At 34.7% G+C, this 18621-nt stretch overlaps 1 protein-coding gene and 1 pseudogene across 1 annotated transcript; both read left to right on the top strand.

Moving 5' to 3' along the window:
* Positions 1-829: 829 nt before the first annotated feature.
* On the top strand, positions 830-7422 carry LOC112005721 (trimethyltridecatetraene synthase-like; annotated as a pseudogene).
* Positions 7423-12800: 5378 nt separating this feature from the next.
* Positions 12801-16070, top strand: LOC112005731 (uncharacterized). Its single transcript, XM_065777277.1, has 2 exons — positions 12801-14228; positions 15708-16070. Exons 1-2 carry the CDS (start codon positions 12801-12803, stop codon positions 16068-16070), a joined length of 1791 nt encoding a protein of 596 aa, XP_065633349.1.
* The last annotated feature ends 2551 nt before the right edge of the window (positions 16071-18621 follow it).

Below are 18621 nucleotides of genomic sequence, written 5' to 3'. Positions count from 1 at the left end.
ACATCGTCCATACTGTTCCAAAGATAGAATGGTACTGTTCACATGTGTCAAAATTTATAGGATTTAGAACATCTCATGAGAAGGGTTTTTTGGTGTTTGCTGTGCCAAATGCCAAATATCATTTGGCACACTTGATAGTAATGCTCTAAGGCACAGTTATAAACTTATGCAGCATAACTAATTGTTTGGCATTTGGCACACCTAATGGTAATGCTGTAAGGCACAGTTATAAACTTATGAAGCATAACTAATTGCCAGCTTGGTCTGCAGACTCTGCTCTGCACCAATGGTATCCGCTAGATTCAAAGAGTGCTTTGTTACAAAATCAAGTTATTGGATAAGGATCAACTCTATCCACGACTTTAACATGTTAATATAAATATTTTATTCACATAGCGGCTGCTAATTTTTATTTTTAACTCCGCACATTTCATGTGGTAAATCTCAAATTCGAGCATTTTTAAAGTGGATATATATCTAAAATCGTGTATCATCATGAAATCTCTAACTAACATAGATTTCGAACATTTTTAAAGTGGATATTTAATAAAGTAGTATCATGTTTAAAGCACACATGGAGTTTAGTACAATTGAGTGAGGCCCAACTTGTTCCTTCTAATCGGTCAAGCTTAGGGCGAACCCTACACATTGTCACCCAACATTCACATGTTACATGCTTATATAAAAATATAGTGAACATGGTGATGTAGTCCATCTGCAGCAGTGTGTAACAAGGACGGTTAACTAGTGAGTATTAAATTATGCTAAATATATAAACCCCCCAACCGAACCAAACTCACATATCGGTGCAGCCACAAAAATCCCAGCAATGGAGTTTTCTTCTTGGTTGGTTGTTTTAGCAATGACATTGCTAGCTGCTCTACTCTTATTATTCTCTAAAAAAATCCAATTTTCAATATCACAAGCGAAAATCTCCACCAGGTCCTACACCTTGGCCTATCATAGGAAATCTAGACCTTATTGGTCCACTTCCTCACCAATCCCTTCACAAATTGTCTCAAAAATATGGACCTATTATGCAACTCAAGTTTGGATCCTTTCCTGTCGTGGTTGCCTCATCAACAAAAGTGGCAAAAGTGGATGGCCATGGGTAGGGTATGGGTATACCCAACCCAATTAATTTATCCATGGATACCCAATTACCTTACCCAATTAGTATCCATACCCAATTTGTTTACCCATAAATATCCATACCCTACCCAAACCCAATTTTTATAAAATCACCAAATATGCTCAAAAACCACTAAAAAAACCAAAATATCCTCAAAATCTCTAAAATGAGCAAAATGCCAATGAAACCTCTAAAATCACTAATTATGCTCAAAAACCACTAAAATGACCAAAATATCTCAAAATCTCTAAAATAAGCAAAATACCCATGAAATCTCTAAAATGACCAAAATACCCCCAAAATCACTAAATATGCTCAAAAACCACTTAAAATGACCAAAATACCCCCTAAACCTAAAAAATGACCAAAATACCCCCGAAACCTAAAATTTGACTGAAATACCCCCCAAAACATAAAATTACCAAAAATACCCCCCTAAACCTAAAAAATGACAAAAATACCTCCAAAACCTAAAAACTAACTGAAATACCCTCGAAACCTAAAAAATTACCAAAATACCCTCGAAACCTAAAAAATGATTGAAATAACCCCTAAACCTAAAAAATGACCAAAATATCCCCGAAAACTAAAAACTTACTAAAACACCCCTAATACTTAAAAATTACCAAAATACCTCCGAAACCTAAATATTAACCGAAATACCCTGTAAACCTTAGAAATTACCAAAATACCCCCAAAACCTATAAAATGACCAAAATACCATTGAAATCTATAAAATGATAAAAATGCCCCTAAAACCTATATGATGGTAAAAATACATCATAAACCTAAAAAATGTCTGAAATACCCTCAAACCTATAAAATGACCAAAATATGCCCTAAACTTGTAAAATGACCAAATACACCCAAAACCTCTGAAATGACAAAATAAGGATTTTTTTAAAAAAATAACTATAAATTCCAAACTATATTATTAGTTAAGCAAGGTTTGAAACATATTTGGTTTATAACAATTCGACTTTTCTAGAGTCGATTTCGCCCTTTGAAAATCCACTGGGAAATCGAGTGTGAGAAACTCGATTTCCAAAATAAATCGAGTTTCTCACACTCGATTTCCCAGTGGATTTTCAAAGGGCGAAATCGACTCTAGAAAAGTCAAATTGTTATAAACCAAATATGTTTCAAACCTTGCCTAACTAATACAATAGTTTGAGGGATTTCGGTCATTTTTTAGATTTAGGGGCGTATTTTGGTTATTTTATAGGTTTCGGGGGTATTCTTGTTATTTTATATGTTTAGGGGGTATTTTGGTAATTTTAAGGTTTTGGGGGTATTTCAAACATTTTTTAAGTTTAGAGGGTATTTTGGTAATTTTAAGTTTATGGGGGGGGGGATTTTTAAGTTTAAGGTCATTTTTAGGTTTTATGGGGTATTTCGATCATTTTGTTTTTATGTTTTGGGGATATTTCGATCATTTTTTTAGGTTTTGAGGGTATTTTGGTAATTTTTAGGTTTTGGGGGTATTTTGGTCATTTTTTAGGTTTCAGTGATCTTTCGGTCATTTTTTAGGTTTAGGGGTTATTTTGGTAATTTTTAGTTTTCGGGGGTATTTTGGTCATTTTTTAGGTTTCGTGGGTGTTTTGATCATTTTTTAATGTTTCAGGGGTTTTTTGGTAATTTTTAGGTTTCGGGTGTATTTTGGTCATTTTTTATGTTTCAGGGCTATTTCGGTCATTTTCTAGGTTTTAAGGGTATTTTGGTAATTTTTAGGTTTCGGGGGTATTTCGGTCATTTTTTAGGTTTTAGTGGTTTTTCGGTCATTTTTTAGGTTTAGGGGTTATTTTGGTAATTTTTAGGTTTTTGTGGTCTTTTGGTCATTTTTTAGGTTTATGGGGTATTTTGGTAATTTTTAGTTTTCGGGGGTATTTTGGTCATTTTTTAGGTTTAGAGTGCATTTCGGTAATTTTAGACGATTTTAGGAATAATTTGGTCATTTTCAAGTTTTGGGGCAATTTGGTAATTTTGATTATTGGGTAATTGGGTGAATTGAGATTTACCCATAATAATTTGGTTGAGTTGGGTTTAAGTTAGATCTAATTAGTTAAATGGGTAATAATGGGTAAATGGGTAATATCCAAACCCTACCCAAAATATTTGGATAATATCCAAACCCAATTACCTTCTACCCATTAAGAACTGGGTATTACCCAGAATAATTGGATCGGATAGGGTTGGATATCCATTACCCAATGGGTATGGCCATCCCTAGGCAAAACAATTCCTAAAGACACATGACCATGTCTTTGCCTCTAGACCCCAAACTGCTGCTGGCAAGCATACTACTTATAACTATCTCAATGTCACATGGGCACCTTATGGACCATATTGGCGCCAAGGGCGTAAGATTTACCTCTCCGAGCTCTTTAGCTCAAAACGACTCGAGTCCTATGAGTACATTCGTGTTGAAGAAAGACGTGTTTTTATGTCACGCCTTTGCAGCATGTCAGGGAAGCCAATTGTGCTAAAAGGCCATCTTTCGCATCTTACTTTAAGTATTATAAGCAGAATTGTATTAGGCAAGAAGTATTTTTGTGAGTCCAAAGATGAGACTTCAATTGTTACACTAGAAGAGTTCCAAGAAATATTAGATGAGTTGTTCTTGCTGAATGGGGTGTTAAATATAGGAGATTGGATACCATGGATCGATTTCTTGGACTTGCAAGGGTACGTTAAGCGAATGAAGGCTTTAAAGAAAAAGCTCGATCGATTCCATGACCATGTGTTTGATGAACACAAGGCAAGGAGGGAAGGAGAGAAGGATTTTGTGCCCAAGGACATGGTGGATTTACTATTGCAGATGGCTGATGATTCTAATCTTGATGTTAAGCTCACCTATGAGAGCGTAAAAGGGTTTACTCAGGTAATACAACCACCTTTCTAGTTTAATATTCTTATTTTGTCCTTTTTTTTGTTTTTTTGGGGGGGGGGGGGGGGGGGGGGTTGTAAAGAAATTCTATATAACATAATTGCTATGAGGTGAGGGCATCTGTGCATATGTTGATTGAAGTACAATTTATTTATGCACAGATATAGTATGACATGTAATAATTGTAACAAGAAAAATTAATGTAAAAAAAAATGTTTGATAAATGAAAATAAATATGGCACGTTCATTGGTTGTATTCTTAATGGCAACACATACAACTAGGTAATGACGAAATGCTATCTTTTTCATCCAACTTACATCTAGGTAAAACTAACTCCTCAACTCCCATAGCTGAAACTTTAGGTTAAAACTTAGGTATATATCTTTATTCATGATATATTAGGTTTCCAATTAAATCCAAACAAATAGCTACATCAAATTTAATTGTCCTCAGTTAAGATTAAGTTGTTTGTGTTTCATAACTCAATGCAACTGCATTTGAATTTGATTGGGGAATTTAATGTACAACACTGAAGTAACTTTACCAGAGTTGTCTTAACTTTTGTACGAAATTTTTTTGGAGCATATTTAAAATTGCTTATAATCTTAGAAAAATGCCTAGAGATTTCTTTGTTTTATTTCAAATAGCTCAAGAAAATCAAGATGAATAAAAGATATGTAGAGATAAAAAACAATTTATCATTATATTTGCAAGATTGATTTGAAAGTTTTGGTTGAAATGGAATGAAACTTTTTTTTTTTTTTGAGAAATAAACTAATTGTTAAACACACACACACAAGTACACTCTCTCACCAAGTTCAAACACTTTACTTAACCCAAAATACCACTACAAAAGGACCTGAAATGGAATGAAACCGAAACTAAACAATAAAATAGATTGTGACATGTCATGCCATAAATGATATAGAACATAGCAAAATATTGAAACTAGAGCGATGCAATAACATTTTTCAAAAGCAACAATTCTGCTGCCGGTAATAATAGGGTCCTTTATGAAGCAACAAGCATTCTCCACAGATGATGATGGTTCCTTTTTTTTAGAAAAATTACAGATTTCTGCATTGTTTTAACATGTTTAACATGAACTCCTACAACTTATATACCCTTAGACATTTTGGAGAAAACATTAAAATTTTATTAGCAAATATGTTAATTGGGTAATAGTGGTGTGTACTAACACTGCGACAGTCCCTATAATTATAACAGGTTTTCGACCAAAGCGATCGGCGAGCCACCATTCCCCCGGGAACAGATGTCAAAGCTCTTCCAAGCATAAATGAAGACCCTTCAAGATATTGAGCAGTTTGTTAGGACTACCTCTTGAGGCACCAGAATATCAAGATTTTAATGTACTAAAAATGAAGATTAAGTAATGAAACTATTCTCACCCACATAACCAGCATAGTAGCCAATATCTTCCTCTGTTTTTGCAATATTAAAATCCCTAATCTGCAAGTAGAAATTACAAATAAAAATTCTCAAGAAGTTCTATCATATACAAATGAGTGTAACAATTGAAGTTCAAAAGGTTGTTAAGTTTTGATGATCAAAGGTCTGATTTCTTGAGTTCCAAAGAGAGGAAGAATAAGCACACAAGATTAAAACAAAATAATTTTCTCTTCGTCTCAAAAGGGCATTGGTCTTTGGGTATTATTGAAAATTTAGGAGACGCCTCATGACTGTGTACCCAAAGTAAACCCCAAAAACCTCAATAAAAACTACAGCCAAATGGTTCTTGGTTTCTTTATGGTTCTTGGTTGGATATAGTACTAGGATATTTAAATTAGTCAAAACTACAGAAATTTGAATAGTGGACAACATTAAATATTGTCTTTTTTGAAGAGAGATATTTTATGACAAAATTAAGTTGAACAAAAAGGGACAATCACATTTATTTTTTAGCTTGAAAATTTTGTTCTAAAATTTTATTTTTTCTGACTTCATGACTTATATTATATTTGTTTTGACTCAGTTTTATATTCAAATAGATGTAATTTTTTTCTTATTTTGCAGAAGGTTGAAACTTGAAATCCCCAACCAATGCAATACAACCAGTAGCATCGAGAGGTAATTTTTAATAGGCTTATATGGAGCACAATTCAAGTGCGGGGAAATCTTCACAATGTTGCATTTATATTGCCAAAGCCTTGAATGCCCCAATCCATATAAAACATGATGATATGGAGGTTGTTCATGTTTATAAGCATCGAACTTAGTGGCACAAGACTTTCCACTTATATGTGCTTGATTTAATCTGTTGTAATCGTTATAATATGTAAGATATTTACATACAAGAATTGTTTGAGAATTAATATTTAGTATATGAGTTACTTCTCTCGCTCGTCAGTCAAATTGTATTCNGGGGGGGGGGGGGGGGGGTGTCTTCTTATTTTTGTCTTGATTGAACTTTTCTTTTTTCTTTTTGGAAAGTCATGGGAAATAAAGCTTTCTAAATATGTCTTCTAGCTATGTTTTGACCATGCAAGCACACATATATTATATAATTGGCGCAATTCAGGCAATCCACAACAAGGTTCCAGTGAAACAGATCTTACCTAAGATACTTGGTTTTAATTAAGTCACAAGATGTCTACATCTTATTTTCTACAACCTCTCTCTCTCATGTTTGTGTGTATAGGTTACACTTAAAAGAGATTCAAAACAGCTTGGCCTTAGCTTTCAAGTTTTAGTTGCCCTAGTCATTACCATCAACTCACAATCTTTTAATTTTGTGCATCAAATTCAGGACCTAATAGCTGGAGGCACAGATACCTCAGCAACAACTGTGGAATGGGCAATGTCTGAACTCTTAAAGCAACCACACCTCATCAAAAAGGCCACTGAGGAGCTTGATAGAGTAATTGGGAGAGACAGATGGGTGGAAGAGAGAGACATTCCACAACTTCCTTAAATTAATGCAATTATGAAAGAGACAATGAGAAAGCACCCTGTGGCTGTATTGCTTGCACCACATTTAGCACTTGAAGATTGCAATATAGCTGGTTATGAAATCCGCAAAAGTACTAGAATTTTCATAAACACATGGAGTATGGGGAGAAATCCTTCAATATGGGATGCACCTGAAGAGTTTTGCCCAGAGAGATTCTTAGGAAAGGATATTGATGTGAACTGTGAAGGGACAAAATTTTGAGCTATTGCCATTTGGTTCTGGGAGGAGAATGTGCCCTGGCTACAGCCTTGGACTAAAGATGATTAGCTCTAGTTTGGCTAATTTGTTACATGGATTTAACTGGAAATTACCAGACAATATGAAAGTTGAAGATTAATTTAGGCATGGATGAAGTTTATGGATTGGCAACACCTCGGAAATTTCCACTGATAGCAGTAGTGGAGCCTCGACTCCCACTTAATCTTTATTAGTAGTGAATTAATGTGTAATATTTTTTCTGTTGCCAGCTCTTTTGGTACGAAGGATTTCTAATCTATGTTGTTCGCCCATGGCACTGCACAATGGTGTCATAGTCATCATGTACCAATGCTTTGTGTTAGTAGAAATAAAATCTTAAACAATAAGTTAGTTTTGAAGGGGCTTCATTTTAAAATATAGTAAACGAAATAAGTTTTTTAACAAACTAAATTTTTTAGTGGATTAACACTACAAGTTTCATAATGTTTTGATTGCCAATCCGTGAACAAAAATGCATGTCTTGTGTTTCTTTCAAGTTCAATACTTAGTTTCATAACAACTCGAGAAAACAAATTTATGTATTCTCCACAGCTAGTTGATCGATCAAGATCCTCTGAGCAATTTGTCAATGGTTCGAGAATTGTGAGACAAACATTTCTCAAAGCTTGGCCTCCTTAGAAAAAATTCTTGACTCTGTTATTGGATTTCTCAAAACACACACTCAAGAGAATAGTCAAATACTTGAAAAACTCCCTCATTTCTTTGAAAAAATATAATAATAATGAAGTTACCATGGATACACAATCCTCACAAGAAAAAAAAATCGTGGTAATTGACAAATAATATGAAAGAGTTTGATTGCACAAACTCAAGTAATTTTGACCCCAATTTTAAACGGCTAATGTTAATATAAACTAATTGAGCAATTTAAAGCCCAATTGTTTAAGTGATTAGCCAATTAACATTAGCATGCATGGATTAACATGGAATAGAACAAATATTCAAAACACCCATAACACACCAAAGTGTTTACAAAGAGGAAAATCCGAGTGCTGGGTGGAAAAATCTCTCTTTGGTGTATCACTACCAAATGACCCAGTAGAGAAAATAGTTGCAATACATTTTACACACAAAGCCCTTGTACATGATTATTTTCCTAAACATTTCTTAAAATAATGTGATTATTTTCTAACAAAGTATAGTTGATACAATATACTAGATTTTTTAGATTATGCTATCTATTTTTGTTATTTGAAAGTGTTTTAAATTTTGTAAGTTTATTTTATTTTGTAAATAATGTAACGGTTCATCTTCTATACGTCTTGAATGGCCTAAAGAGAAAGCAGATATATGTAAAACCATCACATATATATATATATATATATGGGGAAAAAACAGAAAGACTTTAAAAACATAAGGTAATGTAATTTCGTCAAGAACTTAACAACATTATGCTAAAAATGTGATATAATTGTCAACAAAGCAGTTCTTCTTTCTTCACAAATCTCTCCTCACAATGCATCACCAAAGTTGATCAAATGAAGAACCAACCAACATTATGCTGAGAATGTGACAAAATTGTCAATGAAGTAATTTCTCTTTCTACACAAACTTATGCTCACAATGCATCACTGAAGTGGATTGAATAGACTAAAATGGACCAAGCGGACCAAAGTAGACAACATGGATTGAATGGACCAAATTGGACTGAAATAGATTGAATGGCCCAAACTATACTAAACTGGATTGAATGAACTAAATTGGACCAAAATGAACAAAAATAAACCAAATTGGACCGAAATAGACTGTTGTAAATTGAAATGTTACTCTGATGTGGTTTAACAGGAGAATAGTAACAATAAATACTATGTTTCAGCATTTAAATATTATTATATTTGATAATTTATAAGGGTAGTATAGTAATTGTCTTAATTTTATAGCATAAGATGCATTTTTGGGCCCCAAAAGAAACTCGGGTAAAATAGTTAACTAATTTTTTTTTCCTAACTATCTAGTTAGTAGTTAAGGTTTTGAAACTATATTTTTTACTAGCAGCTCGAGTTTAAGAGACTCGATATAGGGTCCATAAATCGAGTTTTTGAAAGTCGATTTTTATGTTTTGATTGTGTCTGAGTTGGCACATTTTCTATGTGGTGTCTACCTAGAAATCGAGTATCTAAGACTCAATTTACAAGAAGATAAAACAACAAAGAAATCAGAACAACAACACAACAGCACCAATAAATCAGAGCCAGGAGCCAAAAAAAAAAAAAAAAAAGCCGAAGAAGAAAAGAAACCCAGGCCGCAACCACCAGATGCGCGACCCAGGGGCGGCGCGAGCCCCAAGGGCCAGTCATCCTAGGGGCCACACGCGAGCCGCAGGCCATGCGACCCAGGGGTCATTCGTCCCAGGGGTCGCGTGCGAGCCCCAGGCTGCGTGTCCACGGAAGATGGGCTACTGATCTGAGATTTGGGGTTTGGGTTGAAGATGGGTATTTTCAGCTTGGGTGTTTTAGCTTGTACACCCAAGCTGATCTGGGTCTCTGATCTAATTGTACTGAGACTCTGATCTGATTGTGTTGCGTTTCTTGGATTTTTTTTTTTTTTTTTTTTTTTTTTGGGAATGGCTGAGAGACTTGAGACTTAAATTTTTTTTTGCTTTTGCTTGTAAATCGAGTCTTAGAGACTCAATTTTCACGTAGTCGCCACGTGAAAAAAATGTCACATCAGACGTGAACAACCCATGAAAATCGAGTGCCAAATATTCGATATATAGACCCTAAATCGAGTCTCTTAGACTCGAGATGCTAGTAAAAAATATAGTTTCAAAACTTTAACTACTAACTAAATAGTTAAGAAAAAAAAATTAGTTACCTATTTTACCCAAGAAACTCACTCCATGCATCTCCCTCTTTCTATCCTTCCTCAGCCGAACAAGAGGAACCTAATTTTTTTTTTCTCCTTATCTTTCCTTTCTCTCTCCCTTCCACTGATCCAAACACACTGTTAAGTTTGCAACAGTTGTTAAATTCATCTTTCAATTTGACATGGTTGTTATTAGGAATATCCCTAAAGAGCACCTAGGCTTGCTCTTTTTTCTCCTAATTTTTAATCTTAAAAATGCTATTACTAGTTTATTTAGTAAAATATAAAATACTTTAATTCTTTTTCTTTTCCTTCCTTCACCGTAGGCCACACTATCCCTTCGTCGCAACCAAAGCTCTTCCTATCTACTTGATCTCTATCGTACTATCTCATTTCTCCACCGAACCTGATCTCATCTCTCATTTTCACCTATGAAATCAGAACACGGACGTCAAAAAAAAGAAGAAGATATTTCCAACTAAGATATCAATGGTTCTAATAACTCCCTCTCCCAAGTTCCAACTATTGAATTATTAATAATAAAAAAAAACCCACAAAAGATTAATTGCAAGATCATATTGATTATTGAGATGAAAATAAATATATTATGCCGAAGGGTCTGGAACAGAGTAGTTTTATTGAACAAACAGTGCATGAGGAAAAGCTCAATGCATTAAAGTTACTTTAAAAGAGTACATTATAAAAACGTTGAAAGCATAACGCCAAATTTTTTTTTTTTTTTTTTTTTTTTTTTTTTTTTTTTTTTTTTTTTTTTTTTTTTTTAATTTTTTTTCCCTTTCATTTGGTTCCAAATCTGAAAAAACCCAAAGTACTGTTGAAGTATTGGCCGAAACTTTGCCCAAAAAAAGGAATCGTGCAAATCGTAAAAATCGGCCATGGTTCTCAAAACTATACAATCCAATTGCGGTTCGAGCGGTTTTGTGCTTTTTTTGTATGGAGCGGTTCTTAGAGTTAAAAGAATTGCAATGAGGAGAGGTTCACGGTTAACTGAGTCAGACCGTACGGTCTGGTCCGGGTTTAAAAACCATGTTTGTTTTCTCTTTTGTAAGTTCTACATAATACTAGCTCTGGAAGGAAATTTATTAAATAGTTCGGGAGTATATTCTCTCCTCTCACATGGGGTTGGGACCCAACCTCATGTGAGAAAGAGGGAGTATACTCCTGAATGATCCAATAATAAACCTCTGCAGAATGTATAAGGCATCCTATATCCAATAGAAGTATTGTATCTAATATAGCAAGAAGTGTGTGATAGTTCAATAAGTGTTGTTTCTACAAAGAGTAATATTCAACAAGTGTAAGGGAAATGGCAAGAGAGAAACAATGAGTGGTGTGTGTAACAAAATGTGTGTAATATATTAAGCATCAATAAAAGCTTCTATTTTTTTCATTACTTATTTGTGTATTTTGTTTGAGTGTGGTGAGTTTTATTACAAAGTACTTGATAAAATATTTCGCTTTTGAGTGTCAAATTTATTTTGACATAGCTTCCGCAACGGCAAATTCCATCCCTTAGAGTATGTTTGGTTGTAGGTAAAATAGGAAGGATGAAACAAAAGGAGAGAAAAGTAGAGAGGTAATGTTTTTAGTGGGTGTTTGGTTAGAAGGGAGTGAGAAAAATAAATTGGTGGGGTCCGAATGTTTTCTTCCTGAGCCCACCAAAATTGAGGAGAAAATAAGAGAGAAAATGTTTGGACAAAAAACACCTCTTAGTTGTGCTAATGTGTTAGGTAACCTGGGTCTCTATTGATTACTGTTTACAATTTCTGCAATTTTTTTTTTCTTTCCTGCAATTTTTGCAATTTTTTTTATACACATTTTGTCATTTTTTGTATTATGTCAACTGTTTTTTTTTAATATATAATAAATTTCCTTTTTTTAATTTTTTATCCTTTTCCTTCTTTTATTTTATTACTCTCCTTTAGTTTTTTTGTCATTTTTTTAAAGTGTTACATCCATAACATTATTATAATATTTTCACAACAAATTTTAAGTGGTTAGTTGTTATTATGTCAACTGTTTTTTTTTTTAATATATAATAAATTTCCTTTTTTTAATTTTTTTATCCTTTTCCTTCTTTTATTTTATTACTCTCATTTAGTTTTTTTGTCATTTTTTTAAAGTATTACATCCATAATATTATTATAATATTTTCACAACAAATTTTAAGTGATTAGTTGTTATTAGTTCTAATTTGAACCTATCACTAAAATTACTTTGTACTCTACTAATAATAACTCATAACAATTTGTCACATAAAATTTATTGTGAAAATATTATAAAAATATTATAAACATATCATTTTTCTGCACCGTTCATTCTGTCGGTGTTTTTATTTTTTGTTCATCCATTTTTATTTTCCTTTATTTGTTAATTTTATTTTTTTATATATTATAGACACCTTTTTTTTTATCTATTATCTATTAAGGGCATGATAATAAATTTATACAAACTATATTTTTTATCCTTCTATTTTTTTACTCTCAAACCAAACATCGTGAGAAAAAAAAAATTAAAAACTTTTTTATACTTCCACTTTTCTATTCTCTCTCATTTTCTAACCTCTCATTTTTCTGCTCTTTCAACCAAACGACCCTTAAATGTGAGCAATCTTGGTCCTGTTCTTTCCCATAAGACTCCATCTTGCTTTCACCCTCTTCTTCTTCTCCAATAATCTAGATTACTAACTCAAGATCTAAAATAAAACACAAGCTTAGAGGAAGATATGGAGGTTGATCATTTCAGTCATGAGCATCCGTTGACCTTCATTGAAAATGAGAAACAAATTTCACGAAAGCACAGGAAGAAGAATGTTATATGCAAAGGGTGCCAGAAATTCTGCACTTTTCCACTCTACGCTTGCACCCAAACCCAGTGTTCGTTTTATCTGCACAAATCATGCGCCGAGTTCCCAACGGAGTTCCAAAATCCCTTTCACCCACATGGACCTCTCATGCTACGCTTCGATCCCAATAAATCATTTCCCTGCAGGGCTTGCTTTAAAAGTTGCAATGGCTTCTACTTTCAGTGTGAGGTATGCAATTTTGACCTGCATGTTGATTGTGCTTTTCTAACGACCACTGCAGAAGAAGAACAACAGCAAGGCTGTAAGCAACTACAACACTTTATCCACTTGCATCCACTGATACTTGTTGACAAGAAGGATGAGGTAGTTAATCGTGTTAAATGCCATATATGTGGGGAACATTGCTTCGGTGCTTGCTATGGCTGTGACCCTTGTGGTATCTTTCTTCACAAACCGTGTGCTGAATTCCAGTACCCACAAGAAATCCAAAACTTCACTCACTCATGCCCTCTCACCCTCCAAACTCGAGTCCATCCCTTTCGCTGCCAAGCCTGTGACACTTGTATGATGGGCATTTCTTACCGCTGTGAGCAGTGCAGGATTAATATCGATGTTGAATGCGCCTTATTAAGGAGCATAAAATCTGATGACGGAAAGCAAATTAAACATTTCAACCACAGGCATCCCTTGACTCTCACTGAGAAATTAGGGGATGGGGACCAAGTTCATTGCTTCGCGTGTGGACAAGGCTGCTTAGGAACAACCTACTACGTATGCAACAAATATGGAGGGGAATTTTCAATCCATGAATCCTGTGCTGATTTTGCTCCGAGGATCTATGACTACCTCCACCCAGACCACCCTCTATCCCTGCTTCTTAGGCCAACCAATACAACCCCAGTCAGATTTCGATGCAATGCGTGCTGTGGCGATTGCTGTGACTTAACCTACCGATGTGAGCTCTGCGATTTTAACTTGCATAGGGAATGTACTGGACAAGTTCCCACCATAAAATATGAAAATCATAGACACCTTCTCTTATTGGTGCCGAAGATGGGGGCTGAAGCTAAGTGCAATGCCTGTGAAAGCACCTGTGGCTGTGATTCTTTAATATTCCGTTGCCCTCAGTGCGATTTCAATCTTCATGTTCAATGTGGTCCATTACCATATACCATCAAACATAAATGTCATGTAGATTCTCTCACCCTTACAGATTCCCCTGTTGAAGACGATTCAGATGATGAATTCTACTGCGATGTTTGTGAGGAAGAAAGAAATCCACGATTTCCATTTTACTGTTGTGCAGGTTGTCAATTTGTAGCTGAGGTCTCATGTGTGATCTCTGAGGTATGCTCATCTTTTGCCCCTTTACTCAGATTTTCTTTTGGGTTACAATCAGTGGGGTTTGAAATATAAGAAAACATACGAAAATAAAGCAAATAACGGACTTGTATTTTTAAAGTAACAAAGTTAATTTCATGTAAGCCTTTGATACCAGTAGAGCCAAAGAAGCCGATTCTGCCACTAGTCCTCTGTCCACACTTTCAAAGGAAAACTCTACTCTCCCATCTGTAGTACTTGGTATCTTCTAAAATGGTCTGCACCTGCCTAGGAGATGACCCTTTTCTCCTTCAAACCCTTTTCTCCTTCAAAATGCCACTACTTCTTTGCTGCAGATAAGGACTAATTTCCTACCAAAACCTTTGCTGGCAGCTGCTAACGCAGCCTCCCTAATTGTTACACAGTTAGTAATTAATTGTTGTAATTGAAATTTAGAAATAGCAATAACAAAGAAGACACAGTTCGAAAATTTTGGAGTTGGTGTGGATCCTTAACAGACTAATCAAGATCGGCCAATTAAAACTTACACATCCTGCAAAAAAATAAATTCTGTTCTCTATTCTTAACCCCCCCCCCCCTACAGACAAATCACAAACAATATCCAATTTTATAATCAAGAATTAATAAACCAAGCATTCAATTAATTAAGACAAATCCTAAATCATGAGAAAAACATGATTGAACTCATATCTAGAATCCCATCTTAGTCAATTGATATGAAGCAAGAACAATTTAATTCATTAAAGAACAACTATTGTGGGAAAAATCAAATCACATAAATATTACTGATAATCCTTAACAAGGTTTCATCCTCAACCCTAATTATAAATTTAGCTACTCATGGTAATTGAAATAAAACAAAATAATAAAATACTAAACATTAAACTTAGACAAATAAAATAGAGAAAGAAATAGTCACAATGCTATCATGGAGAAAAGTTACAGAGAAGCCACATGCGGCATTGCCTCTTGCTCCAATTTTCAGTTTTGCATCACAGCCCTAGCACTAGCCTCCATTAATTTTGCCCTAAAAAGCCTTTAAATAGGTCAAGGAATCCTATTACAAGTTGAATTCCCGTTTGGAGAAAATCCCAGATTTTTAGGCTTCACTTAACCGACTATTTTGGCCCATTTAACTTCAGAATTCGGGCTCCTGGTAAACTACAAAGTTGTATTCCTTCAAGTTAACTTTCCAGCCCAACTTGAATCATCTCAATTGGATATCTGAGCCGAAAGTTATGCCAAAAATACTAACTGATGTGCAGGCTGAAAACCTAATCCGAATTAGACTTGGATTTGGTGCAAATTTCTTTTGATTCCTTACTCCAATTGGACTTAAATTTAATATTCATGCCTGGCTGGTTGTAAGTTGGCTTGATTCAATTGGCCTAGCCCCACTTTGCATGTAAAGCCCTTGTTACCTGCAATACAAAGATATTACATAATTAGTCACAAAATAACATAAAAGTAAAGTTAAATATGTAGATATGTGAGTATTTTATTGTATATATTTCATGCACATCACTCCAAAAAGCATGCCTCCACGCCCATGAGTTGTCCACAAAGCTGAATGCTGATTCTTCTAGAGTGGAAGTGAGTCCAACGTTGTATAGGAGTATTATTGGGAGTTTACTCTATCTTACAGCAAGTAGACCGGATATTGCATTCAGCGTTGGTGTTTGTGCTAGATATCAAGCTGCTCCAAAGCAGTCTCACCTTACTGCAGTAAAGAGAATTATATGTTATATCAACGGTACTACAGACTATGGGTTGTGGTATTCCAAGGATTCAAATGCTTGCCTTGCCGGTTATTTAGATGCTGACTGGGTTGGTAATGTGGATGATTGAAGGAGTACCTCCGGAGGTTGTTTCTACCTTGGTAACAATCTTGTCTCTTGAATGAGCAAGAAATAAAACTCTGTGTCTCTCTCTACAGCTAAAGCTGAGTACATAGCCGCTGGAAGTTGCTACACACAACTCCTTTGGATGAAGAAGCTACTTCATGATTACGGGATTCCTCAAGATACAATGTGTGTCTTCTGTGATAACACCAGTGCCATAAATCTCTCTAAGAATCCAGTTCAGCATTTAAAGTCAAAATACATAGAGATACGCTACCATTTCATTCATGATTTGGTAGAAGAAAGGTCGTATGTCTTGAATTCATACACACAGAAAATCAAAAGGCAAACATTTTCACCAAGTCTCTCGATGGTCCGCGGTTTGAATCTCTCCGTAAGACCATTGGTGATGGTACAATCCCTTAAATCTCATGTGTGCTATGTGCTTTACCTCTTTATATTGAGTAAACTTATTTGTAGGGCACACACCTCTTTGTTGATTGTTTACATAGCACATTTTGTTTTTGCTCTAAAATGTTTTTACATTGTCTTTATGTTTGTTTTTTTATCAATCTTTTACTGCTTTTGTGTTAAAAATCCAAAAACACATAAAAAGTAGAAAATCCAAAAAGTTTGATCAGCATTGTTGAGTTTTATCTCAAAACATGTTTTGCCTTATACCTTTGTACTAATGGCCTTGTGCATCTATGAGCGTAGCTTGTTTCTTATGCACTTATATTATTGTGGAAAAAATTCTGAAATTTATGTGACTGTTGTAAATAGATTTCAACCTTGTCATGAATGATTAGTGAATGGTTTTGTTGATCTTGAGACATGCATAGACTTGTGCCTATATATCTTCCCACTTTTATTTTATTGCTTTACTCAAAGAGCTCACCAAATGTAAATCTCCAAATGAAAAGAGATATTGAGCTGCAAAAGTCTGTCGCACATACTAGTATTTGACTAGGAAAAAGGAAAGCGACCAAAACAAATTGTATGATGCCCAAAGAGCCAAAGGCTAATTCATCAAAGTGAAATATCAAAAATTTCTGGCATCAATCTCACAATAAGATGTGTTGATTCAAAAAGATCAAATGATATGTTGAAAATGGAGCCAAATGAAAAGCTTCAAAGATATTGTACTCAAGTCTACGTGGGAGGTCATATATGCATACTTCTATAATTGAAATGGATCACATTATCTAGTGCTAGTTGTGTATGCCTTGATTGAATTGATCATTGAAACTTCACATTAGACTAAGGACTTTTTCATTTTTGATACCCACACACATCACATAAGTCTATGTTCAATGAATGCCATATTCATTTGTGTGATTGTACTTGATTAAATATGTTTTTACATGCTCAATCTTTGTTGATCAAACACAAAAATATTTTTAAGTATTTTTAGTTGTTTTTGAAAAGTATTTTGTTTTTACAAAAATGTCAAAAATTTCAAAAACAGTGTTGTCCTGTTTTGGTGACTCAATCACGGGTTGGCCTAGTCGCATGCCCCAGTCGCGAGTCCACTCCGAGATTTCTCACGGCTCTCTGGCGAGTCAATGTCCTAGTCGTGAAAAATACTTAGAATATTTTTCAAAATTTGAGTTTTGGTGACTTTCGCGACTTAGTGTGGCGACTTGTTCGCGGGTGGAGGGTCCAGTCGCGAGGGGTACTCAGAGATTTTCGTGGCTCACCGCGCAACTCTCTCGCGGGTAGACCTTCCAGTCGCGAAAAATATTTAGAAGATTTTTCAAGAATCTTGGTTTCACAGTGTTTCGCGGCTTAACCTGGAGACTTACTGGCGACTTGATCCGATCGCGAAAAACGTGTGTTTTGCGTTTTAAAGTCAGTTTTTAAAAAATTTTCAGTTTTTTCCTCGTACTTTGTGACTGTTCATTGTCTTTCCCATTTCACTCATTCAAACACACCGTGTCTATCTTCGAAAATCCTTCATTTCTTCTCAAATCTTCAAGAAAAACGTATGGGTTTTCTTTGTCTCACTCCATATTTCATATTTTGAGCTTCTTTTTTTTTTTTTTTTTTTTTTTTTTTTTTGTGTTGTCACTGTGTTTTTCTTTGTATGTGTGTTTTTGCTGATATTTGTATATCTCTTGTTTGACTGTGTATTTGATCTCATGATAAAATTGTTGTGCATTCGTTGATGTTTTTGTACAGATTTACTCTATCTTGAGTACTCATTGTGGTATTTGTGGCACACACACACACACTCATTTTCATGTTTAAGACCTAAATCTTAGTATTTGTTTAGGGTTTCCCTCATTGTCTATGTTCTGGATCTAACCCAATGATGATAATATTTGTTGTCTCGTGTGGGGTTTCTTAGTCTCTTGATAAAACATGATGTAGGGTAAAAATGTCTCCTTTCAAGAGAGTTGCTGTAAAAGGGGGAAGCAGCAAAGGAAAAGAACCCATCATTAATGTTAATGAAATCTCCCCTAAAGCAAAGAGGACCCATTCATCATCAGGAGTATTTGATCCAAATAAGTTTAGATCTTATGCTGCATTTCAGACTCATGAGAATTATTTCAGAG

This window comes from Quercus suber, unplaced genomic scaffold (genome assembly GCF_002906115.3).
Source record: "Quercus suber isolate HL8 unplaced genomic scaffold, Cork oak 2.0 scaffold_152, whole genome shotgun sequence".
Lineage (NCBI taxonomy): Eukaryota > Viridiplantae > Streptophyta > Magnoliopsida > Fagales > Fagaceae > Quercus > Quercus suber.
The sequence above is the reverse complement of the archived record's forward strand: the minus strand, read 5'-3'. Positions and strand labels throughout refer to the sequence as shown.

Coding starts and splice junctions, on each gene's coding strand:
- LOC112005731 (XM_065777277.1), top strand. CDS start 12,801: ATGGAGGTTGATCATTTCAGTCATGAGCATCCGTTGACCTTCATTGAA. Junction 14,229..15,707: donor TCTCATGTGTGATCTCTGAG/GTATGCTCATCT, acceptor TTAAATATGTAG/ATATGTGAGTATTTTATTGT.